At 40.1% G+C, this 11,195-nt stretch overlaps 1 protein-coding gene across 2 annotated transcripts in view; it reads left to right on the top strand.

The window, feature by feature from the left end:
- The first annotated feature begins 3,439 nt into the window (after positions 1-3,439).
- Positions 3,440-11,195, top strand: part of VIT (vitrin) — a 41,782-nt gene continuing 34,026 nt past the window's right edge. The window contains exons 1-3 of one of the 2 annotated variants that reach the window (XM_062489190.1): positions 3,440-3,465; positions 9,045-9,124; positions 10,854-10,919. In XM_062489190.1, coding sequence (XP_062345174.1) covers positions 9,094-9,124; positions 10,854-10,919 — 97 coding nt within the window. In that variant the 5' untranslated portion in view covers positions 3,440-3,465; positions 9,045-9,093. Of the gene's footprint in view, positions 3,466-9,044; positions 9,125-10,853; positions 10,920-11,195 lie in introns of those variants that run through there. The other variant, XM_062489189.1, reaches the window with a different exon arrangement.

Below are 11,195 nucleotides of genomic sequence, written 5' to 3'. Positions count from 1 at the left end.
GTTCCTTTAGGGACTCAGAAGGCTCCATTCTTTTTTGTTTCCCCCAAATACATAATTTGCCCTTCAGCCCATAGAACAGGGGTGAGACATAGAGGAAAGCTGGCAGCAGGGCTGTGTATTCTGGCTGTGGACAACCTGAGTGAGTCAGAGCTACAAAAGGGTGAGGACTCCCTGACTGCAGTGGTATTTTCACAGCTGCCAGCCAGCTGAGGATGATGGAAGTCCATCCTGCTTGCCTTGGTGGGAGCCCATCCTTCTCACCTCTTTTGCAATGCATCTTCCACACTTGAGAATTTTGTTCTTCTGGGCTTGGTTGAAGAGATTTTAGGACAAGAAGCAAAGGAAGAAAGAGGGTGTTTGGAAATGAGGCTACATGGGAAGGAGAAGAGTGTCCAGATGAAGGGGGTGAGAGGTTAAAGTTTAGAATAGTTCCAATGGAGCAACTTGTTATAAACGTTACAAAGGAAAATACTGGCATAAGTCAGAAAAGCCTACTCGCACCCTGTTTTGGAGAAAGCCTTTCCCCCAAACTGCATGTCAAAATACATGGCAATTTGGGACAGAAAGTTAGTTTTCTGTGGTCTACATCTTCTATTCTTATTGGTGAAATCTGTATGTAGAAAGAAATACATAGGTTAGGTAATAATTAGATTTGAAGTAGAAGTTCTTATGGTAATCTCCTAAAGCCAAAGTTCAAAATTCCTGAGCATGGAAGTAGAATATGCAATACTAAGGACTGTTTGTTTTCAAAACAGAAGACCACAAATTACAAGTTCCTGCTTCCAGTCCATATGGTTTCCCTTTCTGATCTTGGTTTCTCAGAAACAGAATCCTGTGATTCATCTCTATGCAAAACTAGCAGGTTTTAGAATATTCTAATATGCAAAATTAGTAAAACAGTGTTAGCCTGGTTCTGAGACACATTTCTCAGCAATTTCTGTCTGCATCTACATTGTCACAGTTCCCAGGACCAGTCTCTGAAGGCCTCTTTCTCTGCCACCATGTTTTCTAGCTCTTCATTTCCCCTCCAGGGCACTCAGATGCTGAGGAATGTAGTTTTGGAAGCTTAGCTACTCCTCATGCTGTCCACATGACCCACAGAGACCTCTCCTGCCAGTTGCCAAGGGCTACCAACACCCATGCCATAAGTCTACACAGCTTGGCCATGCTATGTCATGTCTCTTACCAGCCCCTCCACCACCAGCATGTCTTCGGGAAGCCAGCACCACCCGTAATAACCTCATTTATAATGCTGGCACTCATTCTAATCCATAGCTCACCTTCCTCCCAAAAGCAGCTTGGGAGTCCTCTTCAGTCATTAAAAAATGGAAACGCCACTCACAGGTCCACGGTTTTCAAGCTGTTCCCCAGAACAGCCTGGTCAGATGAGAGACCTCAGCCTGAGAGCACCTGTTGGGTTGCAGGTGGGTTGCAGACCGGCTCCAGCTGGCAGGGATACAACTGGAACAGTCTGCAGCCAAGCCAAAGCAGCGATGACCACTGGATGGGGAGGGTCATGGGCAGGGCAAGGAGGAGGTGGCCATGCAGAATATCCTGGGATGTGGGGCTGGGCATCCTCAGCAGCTGACCCTGCAAGGAGACAAGTGATTTGGAGGTTCCAACAAAGCAGCAGTAGAAGATGACCCAGGGGCAGAAGGTGGTTTGGGGTTGTTTTCTGATTTGCCTTTGGTAGCTGCTTCCCTTGTAGCACAGGTTAGTTTTTTTGAAATTAACGTTATCAGAAAGATATTTAATGGAGAAGGCCTGGATAAAACATTTCCAAATAGAAGTAAGGCTTCCTGATTTGCTGAAGACTTTTTGTAAAATATGCTTCCTTGATCAAGTTGTCATTACTAGACATAAATGAATTCACGACATTCAACCTTACTTCAAACAAGTGACACATGCCAGAGTAGTACCAGATTTTTTTGTTTGTTTTGTTTTTATTACAAATGTTTTCTGAATCCTTATCCAACCAGTCCATGACTTTGGCATGGGACATCACTAATAATCAAACTGTAGGAGATACTGGATCAAGTAAAGTTTTCTGTGAGCTGCTGTATAAATTTACTAGCATGCTTGAGTTTGGCTTTTGATTTAGACATATAATTCACTTTTGTAGTAAAGGGTTAAGTGTAGCTTTAAGCAGAGAGTAAATATCCTAAAGTTTCTCTAAATTTCTGCTTCTAAGTTTCTACCTAAAAAATGTTGTTTTGTTTGAACATGCTACAGAAATTCCAAAACCATTCCCAGGGTTATGTGCTGTTTTTCAATGCCTTTAACAGAAATTCTTCACCTCTAGACTAAATATGTACCTTCAGGGGAATTCTGACACATGACACTAATTCTTAGTTTGCAGGCAGCACAATAGCATGGCTACTCAGTGCTCTTTATTATGCATCCAATCTGAGAAACCATGTATTGCACTTTAAAGTCACTTAGACTTGTTTAAACCATTTGTTGGAAATAGCAAATGACACATTTTCTAAAAAAAAAAAAAAAAAGAAAGAAAAGAAAGAAAGAAATGTGGTCACAAATCTCATGCTACAAAGCTAGCACAGCCCTCCAGCACTACTGAATTGCAAGTACTTTCCTCTGCCCTCTATTTCTTGGGAAAATGGATCTCTGGAGTGCCAGAGATCAATGGCATCTGACTGGGGTCTGAATGATATTAAGCAGAAGTAGTAGACAAATTAGAAAAGTAGAAGTTTACCTGAGAGTGAGGGGGCAGATACATGAGCAGACAAAAACCATGGTGAGGAGGAGATTAGAGGGAGGAAGTTTTATGGACAGTGATTCACAGGTTTAAGCTAACAGCAATTCCCAATGAAGCATGAAAGCTGTGCATCAAAATGAAAAATTAATTCATAATACATTAGCAGAAACCAGGAAAGTACAGTGTAATGGCCCCCAACAACATCATCATACAGATAGTCTAAATTATATTTTCTCTGTAGGTGGGTGACATATTCTAAATGTATCTCTTCCTTTGCTGGAAGGGGCAGGTCTGACCAACATAATTGATGGTTTTCTTGCTGAGACAGATGAAAATATATAATCATTGCGGTTTTATTTAAGCTCTGAGAAAGGTCTGGCAAGTTAAATCACACTGCAGTCTTAAATAAATTACTTTCTTCTGAAAGAGCTCTGTGGAAAGTAGAGAAGTCATCATCACTGCTACTCCAACCTTGTGTTTTAATTTCAGGGCATTGCATGAACACAAAATGAGTAGTACAGGGCTGCTTGCATGTTTCTATTTGTCTCTAAATTTCTGGGTATATAACCTCTTCATTATACCTACCTGAATGAGAGCTATTTTGAACTAAATTCCTCTTGCCAACCTGCCTATAAACACTTGTTCAATCACCTCGGAAAAAAACTACTGTGCCCAAAGTGCAACTTAGGTAGAATTTGGACCTCTGAATCCACCCGTATCTCACTTCAATGACTTGAGAGTGACTTGAGAGGTACCCTGCAAGAGGTAATGGCTACCAGCAGTCCCCACAACCCTCTTATGAGTCAGAAACCTCACAGAGCAGAGCAGGCACCATTTAAAACATTATGTGGCAACCACAGCAATCCAAGTGTTGCAAAAAGAAAGAAGTTTTGAGAATCCTTAATCAGGGATAACTGTCCATGGCCTCAGAGAGTTTGGGCCCATGTCTTCCTCATCACTGGAGAAGTCCCCCATCACCAGCCTCCAGGGCACAAAAAGCTGGGAGACCCCAATTTTCTGTGACAAAGAAGGACCCCTGTGCAACCACGAATGACAAACGTGGGGTCAGAAAGAAAGCAAGTGAAAAGGGCACCCACTAGCCACTTGCCTGGGAGCAGAGGAGAGTCAAAGGGTGCCTGCCTCCTGTTGTTCCCCATGTGAATGTGCAAACCACAGGGCTGCAGCAAGAAGAGGCTGCCCTGGAGGTGGGGGATCCCCACTGCCTGGGTGTGGGACTCACATGGCCATGGAAAACATCTGGCCAACAGGCTGTGGCTACTGTGGCTTGGAGGTAAAGGAGTATGGTAATACAAAGACTCTTCAAGGGAAAAGCTCAAGCTGTCCCCAGGCCCAGAGATGCCTTTAATAGTGGTCCCCTTGTTTGTTTTACTAAACACACAACTGCTGAATGTGTGACACACAAATACTTCTCACAACCAATCCACCACAAGGGAAAGACCTGCAGCCACAGAAACCTGGGTTTCCTTGTGAGCTTGCTGAGACAATGGGTAATTAAGTAGAGAATACTACAGTGCTCTGAAACTCAGCTTGCTTCCAGGAAGCATTTTTGGGTTCTTTCATGTATGAAGGAAAACAGGTGAGCATTCATTCACCTTTTTTTTATGGCAGTAGGTGATGAAGTCTATGATATTTTTAAATTCCTGGATGCTTATATTCTGCTTCAGACCACACAAAGTGTAAAGTCTATCCTCCTATGCAGATAAGCTCACCTCACAAAACAGCACCTTGGATCTTATATTTTGTGACCTGGCCTGGTATTCCTATAGGACAGCCTAAGCCTCTGAAATGAACTATAGCTATCAATTCAACCTTTCTGTCTCAGCAGAACTCAGTACTTCCAGTTTTTCAGAAAACAGCCTTAGAAAACTTAGATACATATTTTTATGTACAAACTTTCAGAGTAATGAAGTATACTGAGGGTATGTAACTTCATCCCTCTGACAAGAAAGGGGGTGAAACTAAATCACGTGTAGCAAGTGCTAGTCATATTACCTAGTGTGCTCCAAAATGAACAGTTCTTGCACTGTCAAGCAAGGTATAATACCATGGGTACAGAGTATGAGCATGAAACAAAGAAAGGGTTAAAAAGAATTAACACATTTTTAAAAAATAAAAAAAGAAAAAGAGAACAAAAAATAATCAAAAATGTTTTCCTCTAGAAGACAATGATCAGCTCTTGTTTATCCAAACCAGTTTACTCACACCTACACAAAGCCCACTTGATTCTCCCATAAAGGGCACATATTTAACTCAGCCCACAGTACTTAGAGATCATACTGTTAGCTCCATGCTACTTGCTCAAATAGCTTTCAGACAAAGTCCACTTCTGTTTTTCTTTATGGTGCCAGTGTTGCTGAGATATTAGAAGCCCTTGAAAAGGGGAACAATGACACACACTATTGTGGTACAAAGAGAGTATACAAATAAATTTTTATGGCACAGGAGATTACAGGAGATAAACTGCTTACTCCTGCAGAGGTAAAGCACATGGCACTAGCAAAGAATTTCAGCTTGCATGTGGAACGGACAGCAAAACTGACACCAAAAATCAAGAACTTAAAATCTGCACTTCCTCCAGAAAATGTTACAGTTTGCCATACAGTGACAGTTTATGTGCATTTAAACCATCTGTTTGCTTGTAGTATGTAGCAGCTCTCTCAGATCTTTATAAACGTCAAGTTGCTAATAAAAGGTCAGTATAAAAATCTTACTTTATATGCAGAAAGAATAGTTTGCTAATTCTGTCTCTTCACTAACATTCAAGAGTTTTCAAGTGTTTATGGTCAGGAAAAAGTAATCCACACTCTTTAAAATAGGACTTAGATCTTTCAAAAGGAAAAATATCAGTGGCACTGGGAAACACCGAAGGAGATACTTCTTACTACATTTGTACTTAGCAGGAATTTAAGCACATGTTAATGTCATGCATATACTTAATAGCTTTTCTGGCATAAAGGTAACTTCTGTTATGACAGTCTGAAAGATTCAGATGGGAAAATATACTCTGATAAACAGAGATCCAGCACACAGTGTAGGAGATTTTATAGAGATACTCACTACTTCCCAGTTCTGACTGGGACTGTAAATAATGCCTTAATGGAAATCTCATTAGGAAAAATCTCAGCAAAACTCATGCTCCAGACTAATACAGAGCAGAAAATTCCCTGCTTTCCCTTTCCCTCCCAGAGAAACAACAACAACAACAAAAAAAAAAAAAAAAAAAAAAACCAAAAAAACCAAAACAAAACAAAAAAACACTGCTTTTTCCCATGCTGTTGCTCCCTTTACCAGTCTGAAGAAGCAGATGCCATGCTGGTGCACAGTATAGGAGATCTCACACAGCTTAAATCAGGTGACACCCTAGGCATTCAATACAATGAATGCACACAGATTTCCCACAACAGAAAGCCTGAAGCTTCTATGCCTCATACTTAATAGCCAGCAGTGTAAATCCTCCTGTGCATTTCCCCATGTGACAGCCCGAGGTCTGAAGGCCAGGACCACCCCTTGGAGCACTGTCACCAGAGCTGTGTCACAGGATATCTGTGCATTTTTCCTGATATGCCAGTGCCTAACGTAGAAATTAATGTGGTGGCAAAACCAAGCTTCTTTAATGTTATAATTTATTACCACGAGGATACCAGTATAAACTGTGCCACCAAAGATACAGAGTCCACAATAAGATGCATTTCTGTTTAGCTGTGACAACAAAACTCTTATGCAAATCTAATAGCCTTGTCTAAATGCTTCCAGTACCTTTCTTATTGATAAACATATCTTATTGCAGGCTAAGGGGTCTGCTGAATTCTGCCAAAACCTTGACAGGCTTTAAGTCTAAAATCCTTTTAGTTTTATTGGCTGCTTTCTGCAGTGAATTCATAATAACTTAGGAACAAAAGCCCACTTCCTATTGCCTTGAAGAGCAATGCCCACCAGCCAACCAGGCAGAGAATGCAACTGCAGCCAAGCCTAGGGCACTGCCACCCTGGAGGACAGGGATGGCTCCTGGAGTGGCTGGCCATGCCCTGGGGACAGCAGGACCTTCAGGAAGCAATGGGAAGTCTTGTGCAGCACTGGTGATACAGGTGATTACATGTTTTGTAAGACAGGAAAAGTAAAGCCAGTATTGGACTCTTCTCCACACAACACACAGCAGCCCACCCATGAAGCCAGATTTTACATGGATGCTTTACCATCTCAGACCTCTTCTACTCTAATTAAACTGGTGATGAAAACATCTCAGCACCAAGCCAAATGATGTCAGGGAAAATTCACATAGATCTCTTTGACTTTAAATAAAAATGCCAATGCTGAATTTATTCACTGCAAATTTTGGGAATGCTTATATTAAGATGTCTTTTGCAAAATCTAAGCCAGTGTCAGTACAATCTTTAATGGTGCATGGTAATTCTGTAAATGAATTGCAACTCTTATTCTGCCTTTCCTTTTACTGTGATTGACCTGAAGTGAGAATTCCTTGAAGGGGAGAAATTACTTGATACCTCCGATGTGTTAATGGGTTGAAATATAAAAAGGAGGAGAAAAGCCCCTGAGCTAAGTTTCTATGAGCACTCTTCTACATCTTGGTGCCATTGCTTATAACAGTTTAACAGAGTAAATAAACTGCAGTAAATGCTTAAATTGGATTTTTGTTCCAAAGATGGGCAACTTTTTAATAGAAAATAACCTTCAGAGCAGAATATCACCACTTAACTGATAGTGTTGATATGGCTTGTACAGCCTGGGGTCACCCCCACTGCACTGCCCATCTTTTTTCAGAAAGATAAAGTGACCATGTTGAGCCATTTTCCATACACCCCGGATTTCAGTGACTTCTGAGAAACCTCTGCTGCTTTCAGTTTGAGCAGCCTAGCAAGAAAACCTTTTCAGGGAGATCACCAAGGAAGGACATTGTGCTATTAGGAAGTGACACTGTTAGTAAGTCCTAGTGTTTGAAGTTCTCCAATTGTAGCACAGAAAAGAAAATCAGAGGCGGACCTGCTCTATGTAAAAAGAGTTATAAATTATACAGAAAATATATAGAATATATTAATTATATAGTTTAGATTAGCATACTATTTTAGTCATCCTCACTCATAGCATGTGACTTGCTTGAAAAAGAAGAGCAATTAAAGTAAAAATATGGAAATATTGTACATGAAGACAGAAGGCAGATTTTTTTTTTTTCTACTTTCTCTTCTGTGTCTGCCTTATTCTCTAATTTTTTTTCTGGAGCAACCAAAGCTCTGCTATTGAGTATAATAACTGCTATGTGAAATTGGATTAAATCTGCCATTTTTCTAGGAGGCAGATATCTTGCTTTCCCTGGTCATATGCAGATTTAACATTCTTATTTAACGTTCATATCTTTTTCTGGATAGCGAACTCTTTTTTTTTTTTTTTTTTTAGCACAAATCTTTCCACTTGTACACATGTAATAAGTTTCTCTAAAGATCAAGTTTATTTTGATCCTTGAGATTCTCCCTGTAAAACAGACAAATATATTCTCCCTTTCAAACTTTTTACTCTATTTGTCAAACATTATATAATATTTTAATGACTATGATTAACTATGAGTGCCCAACACAGGATTCTCTCAACAATCATGAAATAATAGCAAAAGCAGCAGGTGATGCTCAGGAGGGGCTGAGAGGGGTGATCTCTGATAAGTTTGAATTCTTGTAGCCTGGCCAAGGGCTTCAGGGATGGCTGGGGTCATGAACTATGTATGCAGACCCAGAAAAAAAATGTTTTCCAGATGTTCTGACAGAATCCTCTTATTCTCAGGTGCTCACACACATATACACACATACACATCCTCAGAAAAGGAAAGAAACCAGTAATTTGGCTCACAAAAGATGGAACAATTGCAAAATACTTTACGCAACATTCCTTCGGGAGTAAATGGATTTATGTTCCCCATACCTATGTAAGATTACCTGGTGTGCTTTGATGTGCAGAAAGTATGGTTCTGTGATTATTTCTTAGAAGAGCAATGAACAGATTAGAATAGATGTCAGAGCATGTCCATGCCTATCATGGTCTCTCCTGACAACAGTTTATGAATAAGTGTGTGAATAAAATCTTTGTTTCCTGGAGCAAAAGACAAATTTTGGAGTCCATAGGAGTGTGATAGCCCAAACACCATCTCCTCTGGGGATGGATATCAGTTGCTCTAAAAAGAGTAATAAGAGGATGCAGCACATGAGGACTGTGAAAGGTTAAAGAAGAGCACACAGTCCCTTTTCCCCCACCATTCCAGTGTCACCTGCAATACCTCCAAATGCAGCCTGATGTACTCTTCTTTTCCTTTTCAGTACTCCTTAGCAACACATCCAGATTTTGCTTTACTCACCATGAAGGCCACAGTCATTGCAACCTTCTTTGGTAAGTACAGTTGAAGTGCTGCAATTAGTAGTTTATGGGTTGGTAGTCTCCCATCCTGCATGCCCAGTGGCTACTGACTAATTCTCTTCCCTTTGGACTCCATGGCTGATGAAGTTCTTAGTGGCAGGTGTAAGCCTTGGCACAGCTCTTCAGAAAAGGGCTACACAAACTTCTTGACTTTGGCATAGAAAAAAAATATTGATTATTTGCAGAAATCTCCAAGTATATGACCAGTTATGCAGTCCATATCAGGTGGGCCTGGAAAAATGTCTATAATATAAAAATTCCCTCTAAAGAAAAATCAGCTGTTTCAGTTCTCCCTGTTCTTGCTCTTTCCATGAACAACAGGTACCAAAAGGTTACAAAATTATCTTATTTTCTTTCCCCTGGCAGTCAGACAGGATCTCACTTTTTGGGAACATGTATAAACTCCAGAACTTGCAATTCATCTTACATGAACACTCTGGTTGTGACATTCCCAGACAGTATTCCTGCTAGCTGTTATCCTCAAGTCTGTCAGGACAGTTGTTCCTAACTCGAATTCACAGCAATCTATACAGTTCTTCTACATAAATTATACCAGATTACTTTTCCCTACATTAGATTATGCTCTAACATTCCAAGTAGTTGAGATATTGCACTTTATTTTCCACCCAATCATTCTTTTTTTTTTTTTAACTAACTACAATTTTGCCATGGTTACACATCTGCACTGGTGACCAAAGGCCCAGATACTGCACCTATGCATTGTCACTTCAGACAGCGTGAGACTGCTTTAATTTTTGAGCAAGTTCTAAGCATTATCAGGTTGACAAACTCTTTGTAATCAGTCTAGGGGGAGAAGAGAATAAAAGAAGGATATTACTTCTGTTGCACATTCTAGTAAGATAAGTTTAACAAATGATAAAAGGATCAGCTGACACATCATAGAGAGTTACAATTCTCTTTGAAAGCCCAGAGTAGGGAAAGGTGAATAGGAAAGTCAAGATATTTGTAATGCAGTTATCAATTACCCATAATGCAGTGCTTATAAAATAAGCACAGAGAATAAAGAGATCTTGTATGTCATCACTCAGCAAGTAAACATAACATGGTAAGCCAGATGCATATATTGGGATGTATCTTTTAATGTAACAGTATATGTCTCTTTTACACTTTTCAAATCATAATCCTGCTAACTGAAGAAAATTAGTGCCCCTGCTGGGACATGCCACCCTAGAACCTCATAAGGTCTGTAATGCTGTCCAGTATCCCACACCTGCTGCAACCAGTGAGTGAAATGTCAAAACACAAAATTACAGAATAACCTTCCCAAAGGGTTATTAAGAAGAACCTTTGGCTCCCAAACTTCCCAGTTGCTTTATGCACAGAGCACACTGTTTCATTAACACACCTATCACACCAATTTCAAATAGTTCCCACTGCTTGTGGAAACATTTTTGTGGTTTTATGGACCACATGGACTCCATGGCATCTTTAGGTAGTGAGTTCCATAGATGAACATGTGAACTGAACTGATCTTTAATCCTATTCAAAGAACTTCCCCATAGCAGTTGCCATCTTGACTGCAAAGTTAACCACCAAATAGAAACCTAGATGTGGCTGAGAATATTCCTGTTTCAGGTTTTCAGCCTGTTGATGTGAATCTGAGAAATCTCATGCAGAGGAGCTTGTGGTGACTGATATTGATAGTCCACCTTTCTCCTGATACTATGTTTATTTGTTCTAGGTGTGTTTCTTACATGTACATACACAGCCAAGGAAGCCACAAAGAAGACAAAAAAGGCTAAGCTATGTAAGTGGTCTCAGCAGAATTTTTGCTGTTCTACAGCAGACTTGTCCAATGCATAAGAAAGATGCAGAGAGAGATTATTATATTCTGGTAACTCTTCACAACTGTCTAGAGTCAACGGCATTATATTAGCTAAAAGATTGTTTTATTGAAAACAAATCACTAAGTAAAGTGTGTGTCACATGACATTTATAAAGAGAAAATTTTGTAATTCACTAATAAAATGTGTCTTCATAGGTATTAGGTACCACACAAGGATCAAAGCAGGCACTAAGGTTT

Source organism: Cinclus cinclus, chromosome 3 (genome assembly GCF_963662255.1).
Source record: "Cinclus cinclus chromosome 3, bCinCin1.1, whole genome shotgun sequence".
Lineage (NCBI taxonomy): Eukaryota > Metazoa > Chordata > Aves > Passeriformes > Cinclidae > Cinclus > Cinclus cinclus.
This window is presented reverse-complemented; position numbering and strand designations above follow the sequence as displayed.